The 21,178-nt window shown below is 36.2% G+C and overlaps 1 protein-coding gene across 2 annotated transcripts in view; it reads left to right on the forward strand.

Annotated features, from left to right (window-relative positions):
• COL24A1 (collagen type XXIV alpha 1 chain) overlaps nucleotides 1-21,178 on the forward strand; it is a 294,021-nt gene that overhangs the window by 162,377 nt on the left and 110,466 nt on the right. For both annotated transcript variants that reach the window (XM_023509811.1, XM_023509812.1), the window contains exons 29-32: nucleotides 8,222-8,275; nucleotides 8,562-8,606; nucleotides 8,727-8,771; nucleotides 12,253-12,306. In XM_023509811.1, coding sequence (XP_023365579.1) covers nucleotides 8,222-8,275; nucleotides 8,562-8,606; nucleotides 8,727-8,771; nucleotides 12,253-12,306 — 198 coding nt within the window. The remainder of the gene's footprint in view (nucleotides 1-8,221; nucleotides 8,276-8,561; nucleotides 8,607-8,726; nucleotides 8,772-12,252; nucleotides 12,307-21,178) is intronic.

Below are 21,178 nucleotides of genomic sequence, written 5' to 3' on the forward strand. Positions count from 1 at the left end.
CTCCCGTCTGCTTGGTGGTGGATTTTGTACCTTTTGGTTGTAGTTTCAGGGTCGCAGCTCGCCTCAGGAAGGTCGAAGTGCACTCTTCAATCTTCTCCCCTGTCTCCGCTCCAAACCATCAGCTACCTTGCTAAGGTTCTGTCCCTTCAGCCTCCCTCTGGACGGGAGCTTCTGCAAAAAGCTGGCTGCAGTTCGCCATCTTGGCTCCGCCCTCATCTCCTTTCTTGCCCTTGAATTGGGTCTTTGATCAGAAGACATTTTTAGTTTTGTACTCTTTTTAGAGGCGTGGTATAAAGGTACATCAATGAGGAACTCTTTTTTTTTTTTTTTTGGACACAGAGCCTCACTGTGTCACCCTCAGTACAGTGCTGTGGTGTCACAGCTCACAGCAACTTCAAACTCTTGGGCTTAAGCAGTTCTCCTGCCTCAGCCTCCCAAGTAGCTGGGACTACAGATGCCTGCCACAATGCCCGGCTACTTTTGTGATTGTTATTGTCACTGTTGTATAGCAGGCCTGGGCTGGGTTTGAACCCTCCAGCCCCAGTGCATGTGGCCAGCATGGGTGCCGAGCCAATGAGTAGCTCTTTTTCTATGTTTAGCCAATAAGTAGCTCTTTTTTCTGACTATGCTTCTTAAGATTTAATTAAAATAACTATATTGGTCATAGGTGACATTTTCAGGTTCTCTATGGAAGAAGCAAAATGAATTTGCTTATAAATTCTGAAATTTGGCCCCTTCAAGGAAATACACTCTGCACAGGGGAAGCAGTCATCAGCATTTGCCATTAATGCTGGTCATACCTGAAGCTCTCGTAGTGACAAGGCAAAGCTTTTTCTGTGGTTTTTCCTCCTGAAATAAAGTTCATCCAAAGAATAGAATCTAAAATGTACTTTCCCTCAAATCATTGATAATGTTAGTTTTTATTTAATGGAACATTTTGTCACAGCTGTATGAATCAACAGCCCGAAGAGAGTTCTAGGCATAATTAATTAGGCATGTGTATGATTTAAAATTAAGAGAGAGGACACGCAAAGTCAGAGATGGTTAAAAGGAAATACAAACCTTGTGAGTTCAAGATGCAAAGATAGTTGTTCTGTGATTATGGCTGTTTCCTTTATTCATAGATCCTTAGCTTATTATTTTTAATTATGAGGGTCATAGAGATGGACTTGGAGTTCTCATAAAAGTCTTCCTAAATAAATGAGCATGCAGTTTATGGTAATGTCTTAGTCAATAATATTTTATCTTTTAATTTTAGCACTTACATGAAATAGTGGCTCTGTCTCCTACCATCTCATGTGTTCAACACCTTAAAATTGTTCCCTACAATTTAAGTAGTACTTACTTTACAAAACACGCTTAATTTATATACTTGAGCTATCAGATTTTTTTTCTTTTCAGTTTTTGGCCGGGGGCAGGTTTGAATCCACCACCTCCAGTATATGGAGCCAGCCCCCTACTCCTTGAGCCACAGGTGCCACCCAAGCTATCAGATTTTTATTCCAGCTTTGAGACCCCTCTAGAAGCAACCAACTTTAGCTTACCTAAGAGAATAAAGAAAATATTAGATTTTCTTTTCAGCCTGCATACTTTCCCCAAGAGTATATCCCTGAGATATTTCAAAGCATTTATTTACAAAAAAACAACTTTATGCCAAATTAGATGCCATTAGAATGCTCTTGTCTGCTTGTCCTAAAGCTTATTTTGTCTTAGGAGTTAAAGCAGGCATACACACTAAGCCACAGGGTAACTTCCACAACCAGTATCAGTGAAAGGTGCAGATTTTGATAAAAGCCAAGCTTTTGGTTAATTCCCTTATTCTTTTGCCTTAAACATAGATAGTACAAACCTTTTCAGAGTTTTTCCAGCCTTAAACTCTTAACTAGCAAACTTTGGCTTTATAATCTTTAATTAGTATGATTGTATTACTTAGACCTTTTTTTAAAAAAAAAAAAAGTTTGTCATCGTCGTAGACAGAGAAACTTCTCTTTGTTCCCTGCATCATCCCAACTTGGGAAACAAAATAATGAACGTGAAAATATTGTTTTTCAAAAGCATGCTTGGATTTTTTTGTATTGATACATATTGTACATATTTGTGGGGAACATGTGCTATTTTGTTACTGTCCTGGCCCATGTGATGATCAGGTAGGGTATTTAGGGTACCCCTCACCTCGAGTATGTATGATTTCTAGTGTTAGCAACATTCAACTTCTGGCTTCTACTATTTTGAAATATATAAGACATTGTTTTTAACTATAGTCATGCTATCCCGTTATTAAACATTAGACCATATTCCTTTTATCTAATTATATGTATGTACACATCAACTGTACTCTCTACTCTGCCCACACTTAACCAGCCTCTGGTATCTATCATTCTATTCTCTCCCTCTATGAGATCAACTTTTTAATTCCCCTACATGTGAGTGAAAACATGTGACATTTGTCTTTCTGTGCCTGGCTCACGTTACTTAATATAATGACCTCCAGCTCCATCTGTGTTGCTGCAAATGACATGATCTCATTTTCACATGGACATGGAGTGTCCCATGTGCACTGTGTGTATGTATCACATGTTCTGTATCCATTCATCGTTTGATAGACACTGAGGTTGATTCCACAGCTTTGCTATTGTGAATAGTGCTGCAGTAACCGTGAGGGTCTAGGTGTCCCTTTGTTTTACTGATTTTCTTTGGATAAGAACTGAAATGTGGTAGTCCAACTTGTAGATTTTGAGAAATCCCCCTCCTGTTTTCTGTAGTGGCTATACTGATTTACATTCCCACTAACATTGTGTAAGAGTTTCTTTTTCTCCACATCCTCGCCAGCATCTATAATTTTTTTGTCTTTTTTATTACACCATAGATATCCCACATCTAACTGGGATAAGATAATATCAGATTGTTGTGGTTTTGATTTGCATTTCTGTGATGATTAGTTATATTGAGCATTTTTTCATATACCTATCATCCATTTGTACGTCTTCTTTAAAGAATTGTCTGTTCCTGTCTTTTGCCCACTTTTTAGTAGGATTTCTTTTTAAACTATTGAGTTGTTTGTGTTCCTTGTATATTCTGGATATCATTCCTTTGTTAGATGAATAGTTTGCAAATACTTTCTTTCATTCAACAGATTGTCTCTTCACTCTGTAGATTTTTTCTTCTATTGTGCAAGAGATTTTTAATTTAATATAGCCCCATTTGTCTGTTTTCATTTTGTTGCATTTGAGATCTTAGCCATAAAAATCTTTGCCAACAAAAATGTCTTGAAGTGATTCTCCTGTGTTTTCTAATAGTATTTTTATAATTTATTTTTAAAAATTAAAGAATAGTATAAACTTAATAAAACACAGTTACTCGTTCTTTGAACATTTAGATATTATGGAAGTCAGGCAATTCACCTAACATCTGCATGTTTCTGTTTCTTCATCTTAAAAAGTGGAATTTGGAGTAGTTCAGCTGTAACAGTAGGTGATTTATGTGCCAGGACAAGAAACAGGAAGTTAATTATGAGGTAACTTGACCTTAACTCCAGCTAACTTGACCTTTCTTTGCATACATATCTACATAATCACTTAATCTCATTTTGTCCAAGAAACAAAATTTACTTGCCATCTTTGGACCAAACATTCTTTTTAAAAAAATTCTAAATTTATTGTTCAAATAATGTAGTTTGGTCAAAATTAAATCCAATTTATGTGAGAATTAGTCACTATTTTCTTTTCTTTTTTCTTTCTTTTTTTCTTCTATTCTCTTTTTTCTTCTTTTTCTTTGAACAATACTTTTTAATTCAACTTGGTTAATATGATGTTTAGGATATTGCATCCTCATTTATAAGTGAAATATGTTTGTAATTTCCTTTTATAATAATATATTTTTTCCAATTTTAATATCAGGTATATCCAGATGAAGTAAAATGAATTTGAAGTATTTCTTCTTTTTTGTTATCTATAAGATTTGGCATGATCTGTTTTTTGAAATTATCTTCTATTTTATTTATAAATATTAGTTGTCTATTTTTTGAGACTTTGGGAAAAAATGAGTATTCCTGGAAATAATTCTCCTCACTATCTAGAGGCCTTTTGGAGAGGCTTTGTTTCTTCCTCTTACTATCAAAGTCTCCATAATTCTACTAGCTGGCATTTCAGGTGATTTGTTTGTTGTCTTGCTAGAATTTTACTTTTTCATAATTTTAAATTCAATTGTATCTGGTATTGAGGCAGAACTTTGCTATAAATTATGAATTACATATTGTTCTTTTTGATCATCTGTAGTTGAGGCTCTGATGTGCTTCCCAGATTCTCACCAATCCCCCAACCCTTTTGAGACTGAAGCACATTTTCCCTCAGCTACTGGGACTATTGGTAGTTGTCTGCTCTCTGCTGAGTTCTTCTCTGGAAATCGCCCCTGGCTAAGAGTTATCTCATTCAAGATTCATGTTTGTGGGGTGGCAGATATCCAAAGACTGGCCACTGTCTCAATCCAGACATCTTTGAGGGGCTCTCCCGACTTCAGAGTTTCCTCAAGGGATCAACTGAGATATTTGTCAGGACTTCGATAGAGTTCAACTTCTTGCTCTATCTGTCCTGCTTCATTCTTCCACTCTCACTGGTCCTCATCTAGACAGCACTGCCCAATAAATACACCTCCTGCTTATATATTTCTATCACAGGGTCTGCTTCCCAGGAAACCTATACTGCATTGTTACCACTGTGTGTTATGTAATGTATCTAATATCTTTCATGGAAAATATATTTCATTATCCTTGTGCTTGGACATAAAAATTAACTTATGTAATAAAATTTGTTATTTGTTTCAATAAATAAAAAATAATTCTAAATTTATAGCTCTATATCTGGGGATCCTTTTGAAGCTTGATGTTTATAGCTGCTGACATTTAAACTTAGGCAAGTAGCTCCCAACTCACTGGGATTATAGGCACCCACCATAATGCCTGGCTATTTTTTGGTTGTAGTTGTCATTGTTGTTTAACAGGCCCGGGCCAGGTTCGAACCTACCTGCCCCAGTATATGTGGCCAGCACTCTAACCACTGAGCTACAGGCACTGAGCCTAAACTTAGAATGCCTTCTAACTCTCTGTCACTAGCCTTGGAGATACCTGCTTCATTATGGCTGAACATCGAGAGGAGAACTCATTGTCTCCCACCACTCCTCTGTCTTCACGCCAAACAAGTTTACATTCCTAATATGTTATTCTTTTAATGCTGTCATTGATCTATCAGTTACTCAGGGAAAAAAAAAAATCCATAAAAGACAGAAATTCCAGGTTGCAAAGGGGTTTGAATCGTCTAATTATCAGTGGATACAGTCTCAGTTTAGATCTGGTGTTCTGTAGTATTTTGAGGTGTTGAACACTCATTTCTTCTCGCACTGTCAGCCTTCTTCTTTGGTTATTCAAAACAAATTATCAGTGTTTTGTATAGGGCAGAAAAAGAAAACTTAGACATTCAAGGTGCCAGAGAAAAGGAATCAGTAGAGGCTGCTGAAATTTTAGGATGAGGGTGATTAAAGCAAAATCCTGAGGGCCCTTTGGGCTTAGAAACTCAGTCATCCTTGATCATTGTTCTTTTTCATCGGCTCAACTGTTACTCAGCTGTTGAATATTGTGAGCATTCCCCCCTACCCCAAGCCCTTTGTACTTGCTGCTTCCTCTGCCACAGTGATCCTCCCCAAGATATTTACGTAGCCTACAGTCTCACCTTAGACAGACTCTGAAATAATGCTTCTCACTTTGGATAATCGCCTTTATTTTTTTCCATTATACTTAACTACTTATTTTCATTCTGTATTTTAATTTTACATATTTATTTTCTTGTTTATTAATTCAGATCCTCTGGTACCAAAATAATGCCTGGCTTGTAGTAGACAGTCCATAAGCATTTGTTGAAGGATTAAGACACTTTGAAAATTACCAATCTGTTAAATGAAGTCCATACTCTTCAACTTGATTTTTATGCCCTTGCACAATAAGACTGTAATTTAGTTTTCCAATCTTTTATTGGAAAATAGGACAGAAAAGGAAGTTGGTACAGATTATAGAGTACCCTGAATGCAGAAAGAAAAAACATTTTAAGGCAGAGTCTCACTTTGTCACCCTTGGTAGAGTGGCGTCGTATCTCACAGCAACCTCAAATTCCTGGGCTTAGGCAGTTCTCTTGCCTCAGCCTCCCAAGTAGCTGGGACTATGGGCACCCACCACAACACCCGGCTATTTATAGAGATGAGGTCTCACTCTGACTAACCTGGTCTCAAATCTGTGAGCTCAGGCAGTCCACTTGCTTTGGCCTCCCAAGTGCTGGGATTACAAGTGTGAGCTACCACACCCAACCCAAATACAGAAAGAAATTATAGGGCTGGAGCAAGAGCCATAACTTTAGTTTACTGGTGGAGCTATAGATTCTCACAGAGTATGCGTGTTCTCTCCAAATCTGTGAATGTGCCAAAGCAGATCAAGGAATGCAGTGACCCTGAGAATAGAATACCTTGGAAGAGAGTCCTATTATAATAAACAGCTTTTAGTAATATAAATGTAAACCAAATCTTATCTCAGATGGAATACAAGAGAAAGCACAGAAGCCTAAGGGGCTCCTTTATATCAGCAAATGGGATTTAATTGTCTAAGTATCAGTAGATACATTTTCAGTTGAGATGTGGCAGTCTGTAGATTTGTATCGCTCTTCTGCATAGAAACCTTCAACAGGAGATTTCTGCACACTGGTTTAAACATAAACTCCAATCGTTTGCCTTTAAGTCTCAGTCTTCTTTTGCACACTTATTAAATGTGGAAATATTAAGATGATATTTCTCTACATGTAATCAATAGCTTGGGAAACCAAGATAATAATACTTTTTCATTCTGTGAGTATTTTTTTAATGCCCCTGTATCTTTCACTCATACTTCTCTCAAGGTAGGATTCCTTCTATTTTGAATAAGTCCATGAGAGCTTGACCTCCACCGGCCAAAGTGGTATCTTCACTCCCACTATGAACAGCTGAAGGTTGTCTTCTTTCTGTCGTCCTTCGGTTAACCCTTGACCTGCCGTATTTCTCCCTATATTATGGTTGTTACCTTTTCATTCTATTAGCCTCATAGAGAAACTTTCTTACAGTTTTGTGTTTTCATAATACTGAATGCATTTCCTTTTTCACAGATGTTCAGGTAAAAGCTGTAGAGTTGAATTAAGTTCCTTAAACAAGGACTTTAGGATCCTTCAAGAAAAGTTATGATACGGGCAGGGAGACTATTCTGTCGTTTTATTAGAGAATGAGTTTCACAACTAATGCTTCTTTGGAACTAATTATTGAATGAATATTGAGACGTTTTAAATTTACACAAATATTTTCAATGGCATTTTCTGTACCTTTTTTTTCTTTCTTTTTCTTTTCTTTTCTTTTTTTTTTTTTTTTTTTTTGAGACACAGTCTCACTTTGTCACCCTTGGTAGAGTGCCATGGCATCATAGCTCATGGCAACCTCAAACTCTTGGGTTCAAACAATTCTCTTGCCTCAGCCTCCCGAGTAGCTGGTACAGGCACCTGCCACAATGCCCAGCTATTTTTAAAGACAAGATCTTGCTCTATCTTAGGCTGGTCTCGAATTTGTGAGCTCAGAACAATCCACCCACCTCAGCCTCCCAGAGTGCAGGATTACAGGCATGAGCCACCATGCACAGCCCTTGTATACCTTTTCTGCACCCTGTCATCTCCCAGCAACTCTTGTTGTGTTGGCACGTGGTGGGTACCATACAAGCAGTCCTCATTTCTATAATATGAAGAGAAGAACACCTTCCCAGAAATGCAAAACTTAAGAAAATTCTTTAGGCAAACGAACCAGCCACTGTTAAGTTAATTTAACATTATTTTGAGATTATATTCTGGCAGGTTGCTGAGCAGATGATAAAGTAAAAAAAAATACTCACCTATCACACCTATATTACAACCACCTCAACAACTGAATCAACTCCTTTTATGCTCATTTGATTTACTATCTGACATTAAATTTTAAAAACAAAGGCCTAGTTCTCCCACATAAATAGATTCAGACACATACCCAGCTGTTTTCTTTTCTGTGGTCAGGGCATAAAAACAAGCAGAATGAGTTTTTCAACTGAAGAAGGACACGGCGTCTTCATCTGTAAAGACACCTAACAGTAAAAAAGGAACATTTCACATTATCAGCAGGATATTTTTTCTACTTCTAGGGATCCAGAGGACCAGATGGTCTCTCAGGAGAACAAGGTCTACAGGGTGCCAAGGTAATCATCGATTTTCTCATTTTATATGCAGTTAAATTTTATTGGACCATTTTTCCTAGTGGCCCAAGAAATTATGTTTCTCCTTACAAAAGTAGGATTCTCAATTTTCTTTTCATCTTCTGTATGAAATACATGTCAAATTTTTACCACATACACAGAAATGTTTTCTTTTCAATATTGAACTATATAGTTAATGTCTTATTTTTTTGTATGTGAGTATATGCCAGCATGTGAAAGATCATCATTCACATTCTTGTTAATTCACTTGGTCTTGATGCTTTGTTAGGGTGAAAAAGGAGACCAAGGAAAAAGAGGGCCTCATGGTCTTACTGTAAGTAATAACACATCTCACATGAAAGGTGAACATTTTCAGTCTTCTGTGTTTTTCTTGGTGTGTGATTAATATTTTGAGAGAAGGTTGCTTGACCCATGCGTTTTCTTTCTTGTGTAGGGTAAGATTGGAAACCGTGGAGACAGAGGAGCTCAGGGCAACCCAGTAAGTAATAAAAAATAATCAGACTATGAACAATTTTTATCCTACTTTTTTGGAAGGGATTTGGGGATATCCTTAATGTTTGAGGAGGTTTTTTAACAAGTAAAAGTTGTCTTTGCAGGGCACAATGTGATGTTTTGATCTATGTCTACATTATGAAATGACTACTTACATCTACTTTGGTCTCTTATACGACTGTCGTTTAGTATTCAGTATGTTAGACTAGGAGAATATAAGTTCTTTTCCTCCTTTAATCCTTAGTCATTGTTTTATTGGGGCAAGTTGCTTACCCAGTCTTGGTTTTGTTTGCACCTCTCTATAAACTGGTGGTGATGGTTTTCACTCTTACTTCACTATAGTTATAGTTGTCACTCTTCTTTCACTATAGTTCTGATAAGTTAGTTTTTCTATAAAACCCATTTCAAAATAAAATGGTGTGATCTATAAACATAATGGGGGCATTAATAAAGCCAACGCAGCACAACTTCTTGGCAACCTCTTGCCTGATTTCCTTTTAACTCAACTTTGCCTTAAGGCCTTTGGATTTGGGGTCTGTGTGTGTCATCATGCTTTACATGGCACTGCCCCCAAGGTTTTTAACATTTTATACTGATGGATAATTTTTGACTGTGAAACTATTACTAGAAGGAGACATTTTTTTTCCTCAAGAAGCAATAAGTCCTGTGTTTATCCTCATCAAGTAAGGGGAAAGATGTTTAATGAGAGAAAGATACACACATACGCATACATATATATAAACATAAGTTATTACATATGTATGAGCACGTAAGTCTAAATGTATGGGTATTTTTAATTTCAGCCAGAATTATAATTTTTAATGATGACATTTTGATTTGTCATATACCTGTATATGAATTTATAACCTTAGATAATAATACAAATAGATTGCAGCTGAGGAGTCAGAGAAAGATAGGGTGAAAATGTTTTAGCGGCTGTGGCCATTGTCACCAATGTCACTCCATCTGCTTGTTCCTCTTTGAAATCTGCTGCCCCCTGCCAGTTGTTTTCCATAACAGCACTATAGTTGACCCTGGTCAAGCCTACAATATCAGAAACCTAAAAGAGAAGTCCGCTGTTACGTTATCATTATTCCCCTACGTATAATGTATCATTGTATTGTATCAGAGTCAGAAATACTGCCTTTCAAATATTGGCTCTGCTTCTAACTAGCTGTTCTAATTCTATATAAATTACTTGACCTCTCTGAGCCTCAGTTTCCTATTTTTAAAATGAGATAGCTCTCCCAGTTTCGACAAATGATATTTATCATGTTCTTGGCACAGGTTCTCAATACATAATAACCATAATAATCATTATTATCCTCGTGGTCATCATCATCATGATTACTGAGTTGACATCATGGAGCAGGGAGTTCTATATAAACAATTTATCATTAGTAGCATCTGAAAAGCCATAAAGAGAATTTTTATTTTGTTCTAGCTTGTGCTTTTCCTCTTCGTTGTCAGTAAAATTAGAGGGTCACTTAAATAGTTTCATAACTTTGCAAAACAGTTTTTGTACGCTACAAACAGCATTACAAATACACATCAAGCTTGATATTCTGTCCAGACATACTTTACATTAAAATTGGACAGATAATTAAAGTTTTGAACTTTTGCTGTAATTTTTAGTTAGAATCCTGAGCACACAGGGTTTCCCCTTATATTGATTGTGTCTCTTCTTTAAAGAGCCTGGAGTGAATGAATAGCCTGGGGTTTTCATGACTGAAACAGGGCCTAGACCATATGATTGTCCATAATTCTACAGAATTTCCCTTTTTCTAACCAGAGTAACTAAACATAGTGTTGATGATTATAACTTAGAAGATATGTGTTGCTAAGAATTTTGAATATCTTTACTTCCAATTGAATGTTATTTTTTTCTTAGTTTTTAGTTTTAAAGATAACATTGTAATTGTGACTAGCTAACAGTCTTCCCAAAGTCAATAATACAGAAGGTGCAACTTGCAGATGGGGCAATAATTATACACTGTCATTAGTTGTCAATGTCTGGCACACAGTTAAATGCTCAGTAAATCTTTGAATGGAAGGCTCAGAGACTACTTGGAATTTGGTTCAGTTCTCATTACCATTTTATAATACACATCATATCCAAGGCTCTCTTTTATGGTACTGGGTGTAAAGATGAAAAGAAGGAGGAAAAAAAAAAAAGAAAGAAAATTGGAGGTCCAATATGGTCATTTCTGATCATCTAGGTTCTGAGACCCTGTGTCTGATCAGGTTTTAAGGGTGTAAGTCATTCTTATTAACACATCACAAACATTATTACTATTTTTGAAAAAAAACTTTTTATATCAATATTAAAAGTAAATGAAATTCAAATTTAAAATAATTCTAGATAATTATTTGCCACAGTATAGCAGTGAGGAGTACATATAAGAATAAACGTAGAAATGAAGACCTTCTACAACTCAAGAACAACAACAACAACAACAACAAAAAGCCAAACCCACTGAAAAACGAGCAAAGGACTTGGACAGACATTTCCCCAAGGAAGATACACCAAAGGCCAAAAAGCGCATGAAAAGCTGCTCAGCGTCACTAGTCATGAGGGCAGTTTGGAATCAAACCCTGATGGAATGCTGTTGTATAGACTTTAGGATGTAATTATTGAAGATTAAAACCTCAAAAGTCTATGTTTTGGAACCAAGAAATTGGAACCCTGGTGCATTGCTAGAATGAATGTAAAATAGGAGGGCCGCTGTGGAAAAACAGTTTGACTGTTCTTCAAGAAGTTAAACGGAGAATTACGTGGTACCATATGATCCGCTTCTAGGCATATACCCAACAGACTGAAAGTGGGGAGTCAGACGGAGCCTTGCACACCCGTGTTCACAGCTACTTTATTCACAATAGCTGAAAGGTGGAAGCAGCACAGTGTGTAGTGACAGATGAATGAAGTGGGCGGTAGACAGACAATGGAATGTTATTCAGCCTTAAAGAGGAAGGACGTTTCGACACGTGCTACAGCAGAGATGAACCTCCAAGACAATATGTAATAGGCCGGTCACAAAAAAGCAGGTAGCGTAGACCCACTTACATGAGGTACTTATGGCCATCAAATTCACACTTAGATGAGGTATTTATGGCCATCAAATTCACAGAGACAGAAAGTGGAATGATGGTTACCAGAAAATAAGAGAAGAGGGCAATGGGAAATTAGTGTTTAATGGGTACGGAGTCTCAGTTGGGAAAGATAAAAAGGTGGAGAGAGCTGATGGTTGCACACATCTTGAAGGTACTTAATCCCATGTAATCGTACACTTGAAAATGGTTAAAAGTACAAATTATATGTTGTGTATACTTTACCACAAAAAAAAAATAAGAATAGAGATAGACAGAAAACTAAGCGAAAGTATCCATAAGGAAAGCTGAGATAAGGAAACTGACTAAAACATTGTCAAACATCACTTTTTCTACAAATTTTGCCTTTATTTGTCTAGGGTTCACAGGGACCCCCTGGAAGTACAGGAGACAGGGGACTTGCAGGAGAGCCAGTAAGTTTATCTTTACACGTTTCTAATTGCATTTTCTCATCATGTACGTTTACCTGTCCATTATGATTATTGCCGTGCTGTGCTGGTATGTATTAGAAAGGACTATTTATCATAGACAACATAGACTAATTATAGAGAAGGAAAATTTTGCTGTAGTACAGTCTCTAGTGCCTTTGTGGTTTCATATAGTCAAATATAGTACTGTTCTTCTGGAACTGTTAAAACTGAGCGTATTTCTACTTTCAACAAAGAAAACTCTGTTTTATTGAATCTCAGAAATTCTCCTTGTGAATGGCTTGCTGTTCTTATAATTATTACGTTGCTGCACACACACGATCACATTTATGAGGCCAATTCTATAATAAAGGGCCATGTAGAGAAGCCAAACTCTACATCTGATGGGCCAAGAGGTACAAACATGACAGAAATGCTGTTACATCGATAATACAAAAACTTACACCACAATTTCACAAATAGGATTCAATTATAGAGTTCCCGTGGAAAATGGATTGTGAAAAGGAAAGACCTTGTCGCCCCTACTTTCTTACAATTCATTCTTTATTGCCATTGAAGTCATTCTTCTGGTTACTGGTGTCAAATGTAATATGCCGTAATGTGCTTCATAGATTTGTAATACCATATCGTCTTTCAGACCACGAGGTTGATTTTATCATCAGTTGACATAAAGGTTTACAAATGACCTTTGCATAATTCATTTAGATAGTAACACGTGGAAAATTCTAACAGTCAAAGAGCTATTCTTGCCATAGCTTTTTTCTCATTTATATAAGTGAGAAAACCTATGCTATAAGTTATCCAAATAAGTAAAGATTTGAAGTAAGTATTATTTTCAAAATAAACAATGTTAGATGTGATGTTAATTTTATTCAGCTGTATTCTTCTTGGTCATCTCCCTGTTTTGTGTTTTAACCTGCCATCCCAATTCTGACGTTTATTTGACCTAAAATAATATGACTGTCTTCGGCGTTATTTACATAAATATCTGGTTCACCGAAAAAGTCTATAACCTCCTTAAATTCAGGGATCATTTCTTTTATCTTTGCCATTCCTTTATTTGGTACAATGTCGGGCGTATTAAATCTGCTCAATGTGTGTTTGTTAAATTAAATTGACAAAAGGTCATTTACCCTGAGGCATAGTCATTAAGCTGGGAGGTAACATTATGTGAAGTGAAATGGAATGAAAACTAATTGAGTATTATTAAAGAAGACACTTAAGGATGGATAACTGTGTCAGAGTTATGGCAAAAGCATAGATGGTATCTTAGGATTCATACAAGAAACTCTCTAGGTAGCTGTAAATGACTAAATGTCTTAACAGCACCCAAAAAGAACATGCACCCCAAAAGTAACATGCAAATCATAAGGTCAGTGGGACTGGTAAATAAAATATAAATCAATTTGCAATGGATTATAATGTGCTTCGTTTTATATATTTGAGCTGCCTGGCCTAATCATAGAAAAGAACAGAAGAAAATTGCATAGAAGAGATATTGAGACATACTTATACATGCGTATCTTACAGAAAAGAGAGGACTGTAGCCTTTCTACAGTCAGCACCCTGAAAGTTGTCTCTTTTTTCAGACAAGATTTAAAACTGGTCAGGTCATTGCAATGCAAGCATCTGGATTTGGATAGGGACTATTCATTCATTCAGTCAACATATATTTATTAAAAATCTGCACTTGGGATGTAGTAGGCATGGAGTTCTCAATCTGATGATAAAAGTAGACTTTAATTAAATGAGCATAATATAAATGGTAATCATAACTTGAGATAAATACTGTAAAATGCAGGAGTTCAGTTCTAAGAAGGTCTATTCCAGAGAAACTGTGCTAATCAGGAAGTTAGTGAAAACTTCCAGGTGGAGAAATATCTGAGATGTTATCGGAGGGATGATTAGTCGTTAATTGGGCAAAGATAAGAAACAGTTTTTCCAGAAAGAAATCATGAGCTGGGAGGAAATACTACATATTTACTTGAAGAACTAAAGAAGCCCAATGGCATCGAGTCAGGCGGAAAGTAAGTGCAAGATGAGGATGAACAGGTGCCAGGTGACAAAACACATAGTGTCATGAGCGCTGTTTTTGTCCTTAGAATAAAGGGATGTCGTTAAAGGAGTGGAGCTAGTTTTCTAATCAGATTGCTGTTTTGTAAATATCAGTCAAACCACAAATGGAAAGAGCTAAGAACAGGTCTCTGTTGCAATATTTTAGGTAACAGATGGTGGAACCTGTTTCCATTGACAAAGAAAAGAAGTACACAGGTTAAAAGATTCAAAAAGAGATAAAATCAATAGGAGATAGAGATCCTATTGATTTTATAATTTCTGAATTTCTGGTTCATCATATTAAAGATAATATTCACTGAAACTGGGAAAACCAATCAGTTTGAGAATGGATGATTATAAATTTAGTTTCACTCTACTGAATCCAAGATGTTTGAGAAATATAAAGATGGCATCTGGATTCCCAGAAGAGAAAGCCCTGCAGTTAAAATTATTGGAACCAGGCTCAGCACCCATAGCTCAGTGGTTATGGCGCCAGCCACACATGCCGGGGCTGGTGGGTTTAAGTCTGGCTTGGGCCTGCTAAACAACAATGACAACTACAACAAAAAAAATAGCTGGATCTTGTGGTGGGGGCCTGTAGTCCCAGCTACTTGGGAGGCTGAGGCAAGAGAATCACTTAAGCCCAACAGTTAGAGGTTGCTGTGAGCTGTGATGCCATTGCACTCTACCAGGGCAACATAGTGAGACTTTATCTCAAAATACATACATATATATCAATTCAATTCAATCAATGCAAACTCATAAGTCATATATATATGAGCCATTCCCTATGAAGAGAGCATAGAAGTGAGAAAATTCAAGGACATAAGGCTGAGGCATAAAGAGTTACAAGATTAACATAACATGGGTGGAAAACAGTGAAACCACAGAGGATACTGAGAGATAAGATGAGAATCAGATATATAAATTAGGAGTTTCAGCCATAATCATAACTCATCTTAAAATCTTCATGACAATATCAAAGTCCTTTAGAAGTATGCAGGCATAAATTTATGAAGGAGAGGCAAACCACAGCCTTCCGTCTAGTCACCTGCTTTTGTAAATCATGTTTTATTGAAACACAGCTGCAACCATTTACTTACATATGTATGGCCATTTTCATAGCATAACAGCAAAGTGGAGTAGTTTTGACAGAAAGCATATGAACCATAAGTCTAAAATACTATCTAGCACTTTTTTTTTAATTTTATTTATTTATTTAGTTATTCAGACAGTGTTTCACTTTGTCACCCTGGATAGAGTGCCATGATGTCATAGCTCACAGCAATCTCAAACTCTTGGGCTCAAGTGATTCACTTGACTCACTTGAGTAGCTGGGACAACAGGCACCATGATGCCTGGCTATTTTTCAGAAACAGTGTCTCACTCTCACTCAGGCTGGTCTTGAACTCATGAGTTCATGCAATCCTCCCAATTCAGCCCCCCATAGTGCTAGGACTACAGGCATGAGCCACGACACCCAGCCCTTTATCTAACCCTTTGAAAAACTAACCCTTGATCTAGATGTTCACCACATACACAACGAAGAAAGAAAAGAAAAAGTTCAATCAATGCAAAACTGATACAAATAATGTCCCTCATTTTGTGCAGTGTACAAGTCACACAACTGTACATAATGACCTTCAATAAGAGGAAAATGGTGGCATTTGTTCTTTCTTTCCTTTGTTCTTTCATTTCAGAAAATTTGAGTTGAAAAACATCTCCTGACCTATATAAATGCTACTGATATTTCTAAGTACCAAAACTACTTTTAAAGAGGGAACAAGGGGAATACTATGCTCTTAAAAATTAGTTTTTTCTAAAGCTTGATTTATAATATCCTCTGTAATTTGAAGAGTTTTCTTTTCTAGCTATTCTTTATTAGTTAAGCACCAGAAATCACTTCCATTTACTTCAAAAGATAGTTTGTAGGATTCTCAATTTAACTAAAGTTAACTAAGCTCCCACTTAATGGGCACAATGAAAGGCGTATGGCACACCTTTGGGGTGTGGGACACAACTACAAGATGGACTTTTCCTAACAAATTCAAACATTGTGACTTGGTTGTTTGTACCCTCACATTAACCTGAAATTTAAAAAAAAATTAACTAAAACCTCATACAGTTCACCATTAAATTACTTATGAAGATATTCAAAATGGCAACATTCTTGGGGAAAAAAGATAAAAGAGGATCCTATATCAGTTTCTTAGTAGAATTTTGATAATAAGAAGTTCAGACAAAACATTGAAGATGAATTTCACTTACAAATATATGTTGCAACAAATACTTCTGGCTGGGTATGGTGGCTCATGCCTGTAAACCACAGGTGTGGTGGGCACCTATAGTCTCAGTTGCTCAGGAGGCTGAGGCAGAGGATCACTTGAGCCCAAGAGTTTGAGGCTGCTGTGAGCTATGATGCCACAGCATTCTACCCAGGGTGACAGTGACACTCTGTCTCAAAACAAACAAACAAACAAAAAACTTCTACAGGGACATCTACTCCACAGCTTCTTGTTCATCCTTGTGTCACTCTTGTTCTTGATCCTTATATCCAAGGATAATCATTTCAAGATAGTTTTTTAAATCTTCCTTATGTTTCCTTTAAACACTTCAGCCTTCCTTTACCTCCCTAAATATGAACATAGTTTACTATGCCACATGTGTTCCCATCATAGTGCTCTCTTCCCAAATAAATATCTTTTTCCTCTTAGCCTCTTTCCATTTCTTTTTTAGGCTGACAATAGTAAAATATTTTCTGGTCTGAAATGTAAAGAGCTTGGAAGTCATCACTCTAACCCTCACAATAAAAACATTAAACAAATGGAAAATCAACTCTTCTTCAATCCATCAGGGAATTAAGGTCGTAAAACAAACTCCTACCCCTCAAAAAATGGAGAGATAGGGAGGCAGATACAGAGCCTACCTCTGGACAGTAGGAACACTTTAATTTGGAATTAACAAGTTACTGGAGACTCAGTGTAGACTAGCTTCAGTACTAAAAACTCAAAGAGGGCCCAGTCTTTGTGAGGTTCCTAAGTTTAACTTCCTCTGGGAATCCTAATCAAATCCTCACTGTAAAGGTCAGAGAAAAATTCTCTCCTGCTTCCAGTGGGAAAAAGGGGATAGTAGGCATTTTAAAACACATCTAGAATTCTCTGATCTCCTTAACAAGCCTTGCCCTCACGGAAAACTTTTTATCAGAGCATAAACTATTGGGGTTTGGTTTTATTTTATTTCATTTTATTTTGTTTTGAAAGACTGACTAACCTGGGTAAAGGGGTATATCCAGAATTTGATCTTCAATTTTGGAAAGTGAAATAGTCAATTTCAACTCCCTCTGGCTTTTCACGTAGGTGAAGGAAAATATCCAACTCAGGCTCACTTAAAGACTGTGACCTCATCATAGGACCATAGAATGTTTCCTCCACCTGTAGACCTTACCACCACATCAACAAGGCTGCTATACAATAACATGAGATTATAGCTGAAATAACTGCAGCCTAAAATTCCATTGGAAGACTGCTAGGAAAGCCTAAAGAAAGCAGAGGAGTCAAAAACAATGTCACTAGAGGAAATTTAGCTTCAAACATCACAGCTACGACAAACAGTAAACACATCCTAACCCTGAGCCAGATAATATAAAATCTCATGTTAAAAGTCTGTTCACCTCACCTTAGTTCCTTTTATGTTATACATCATGTCTGGCTTACAAAAAGAAATTGTAGGGTGGCGCCTGTGGCTCAAAGGAATGGGGCACTGACCCCATATGCTGGAGGTGGCAAGTTCAAACCCAGTCCTGGCCCAAAACTGCAAAAAAAAAAAAAAAAAAAAAACCCGAAAGAAAGAAAGAAATTGTAAGGCAGGCTAAAAGAAAAAAATATAGTCTTCAAAGGTAAGTTATGAGAAACAGACAGTTGTAGCAGAAATTTTAGAATTATTGAACTGGGATTTAATTTTTTTTTTGGCAGTTTTTGGCTAGGGTCAAGTTTGAACCTGCTACTTCCAGTATATGGGGCCAGCGCCCTACTCCTTTGAGCCACAGGCACCACCCTTGAACTGGGATTTAAAAGTGAAAGAGAAATAAAGTCTTTCTCAAACATAAATGAAAAGAATTTGTCACTGGTAGACCAGCAAGAATGTTAAAATTCTTTAGAGAGAAGGAAAGTGATAAAGGTAAGAAATTAAGATCTAGAAAAGAAGAAAGGGAGACTATTGGAGAAGAAATAAATCAAGAAAAAATAAAAATTTTTTATTATTAATCTAACAGACCATTTGTACAAAATAATAATAGCAAACATATATTTGGTATTATATCTTACAGATAAGTAAGATATAATAGAATGACAGCAATGTCATAAAGGACAAGAGGGAAGAATTTTTTTTCCTATTTTCCTAACAATTTAAAACTCATTATCTGTTCCTTTTGTTTCTTCTCTTTCTATTTTCTTCCATAACCCTTTGGGAGTGCAAGGTGTTGTTATAAGTTATTGGCACTATCCATGAGGCGATATAGTGTTATTCAAAAATAAACTTGGATTAATTGTAAATATATATTGCAAACTCAAGAGCAATCATTAAGAAAGTTTTAAGAACAGTATATTAAAACAGAAGAATCATGACAGCTTAATTAAAACAAGGGGGAAAAAAGCAAAAAAAAAAAAATACAGAAGAGGAGATACAAACAGAGGCAACTAAAAGAAAACTCAGAAATATGGTGGATACTACATATGCGCATATTAACCCAACTCTATCAATAGTCACATTAAATGTCAGTCATCTAAATGCACCAATTAAGAGTTGTAGAATGGGCTCAGCACCTGTGGCTCAAGCGGCTAAGGCACCAGCCACATACACCTAAGGTGGTCGGTTCGAATCCAGCCCGGGCCCACCAAACAACAACAATGGCTGCAGCCACAAAATAGCCGGGCATTGTGGCAGGCTCCTGTGGTCCTAGCTACTTGGGAGGCTGAGGCAGGAGACTCGCTTGAGCCCAGGAGTTGGTGGAGGTTGCTGTGAGCAGTGAAGCCATGGCACTCTACCCCGGGGGGGCAACTTGAGGCTCTGTATCAAAAAAAAAAAAAAAGAGTTGTAGAATGACAGTGGATCTAAAAAAAAATAAGACCCAAATGTATGTTGTCTTCAAGAAACCTACTTTAAATATACAGATACTGATATATTTTTTAAAATAGGATGGAGAAAAACATACCATGCTAACACTAATCTAAGGAAAGTTTAGAATAGTTATACTAATTTCAGACACAGCAGACTTCAGAGCCAAGAAAATTATCAGGGTAAAGAGGGACATTATGTAATGAGAATGGACTATTTCTAAGAAGATATAAGAATGTTTAATGTGCATCTGCTTAACAACAAAGCATCAAAATACATGAAAGAAAAGCTGATAGAACTCCAAGGATAATTATATGAGTTTACTACAGTATTTGGAGATATTACTACCTCTCTATTAGTGAGGGAGTGATCTAGCAGGCAAAAAATCAGTAGTGTTGGTCAGTACCCTCAGTCAACTGGATCGAATTGACATTTATAAAAAACTTTATTCAAAATCAGCAGCATACACATTCTTCTCAAGCTCACATGGAATGTTCACCATGAAAGACCACATTCTGGGCCATAAAACACACCTTAACAAAGATACAGCATAAGAGTAGACATCATATGATGTCTCAGACTAAAATGGAATTAAATGAAAAATATCTTAACAAAGATAGACAGCATAAGTGTAGACATCATATGATGTCTCAGACCAAAATGGAATTAAATGAAAAATAAATAACAAACACATAATTGGAAAAATCCCAAAACATTTAGAGAATAAACAACACTCTTCTACATAACATTTTGGTCAAAGAAGTTGTTTCAGGAGAAATGAAAATGAATGAAATGAAAATATAACTTATCAAAACTTGTGAAATGCAATTCATAGAGGAAAATTACAGCTTTGAAAGGAAAGAAACTTAGGAAAGAAGATCTCAAATTAATAATCTAAGCTTCCATATTAGAATAACAGAAAAAGAAGAGCAAATTAAATACAGAATAAGCAGAAGAAAAAATAATAAAAATCAGAGCAGAAATCATTGAAATTAAAAACAGGAAAACAATAGAGAAAATCATGAAAACCAAAAGCTGGTTCTTTTGAAGCATCAGTATAATTGCTCAATCCCTGGCAAGGTTAACAACAGTAGGAAAAAAGAAAAAGAAAAAGAAACACAGATTACTAATATCAGAAGTGAAAGAGAGTTCATTATTACTGATCCCATTGACATCAAAAAGATAATAAATTAATACCATAAATTTGTTCATAAATTTGATAACTTAGATAAAATGGATCAATTCTTTGAAAGATATATTCTGCCAAAATTCAAATAAAGACAAATTTATCATCTCAATAGTCCTTAAATGGTTAAAGAAATAGAATCAATCATTAATAACCTTCTAAAACAGAAAATACTGGGCCCAGATGATTTCACCAAATTCAATGAAACATTTAAGGAACAAATGCTGCCATTTCTCCACAATCTATTCCAGAAAATAAAAACAATAGAATGCTTCCTAACTCATTCTGTGAGGACAGAAGCATTCTAATACCAAAACCAGACAAACACATTACAAGAAAAAGAACATTACAGAACAATACATTCATAAACATAGATTGGAAAAAACTCCAACATAATTTTAGCAAATTGAATCCAGCAATATATAAACAATAGTATATGAGACCTAAGTAGAATTTATTCCCAATTTGCAAGGCTGTTTTAACATGAGAATATCCTTTAATATA

The sequence above is a fragment of the Otolemur garnettii genome, unplaced genomic scaffold, assembly GCF_000181295.1.
Source record: "Otolemur garnettii isolate 467f Iridium unplaced genomic scaffold, OtoGar3 scaffold00010, whole genome shotgun sequence".
Lineage (NCBI taxonomy): Eukaryota > Metazoa > Chordata > Mammalia > Primates > Galagidae > Otolemur > Otolemur garnettii.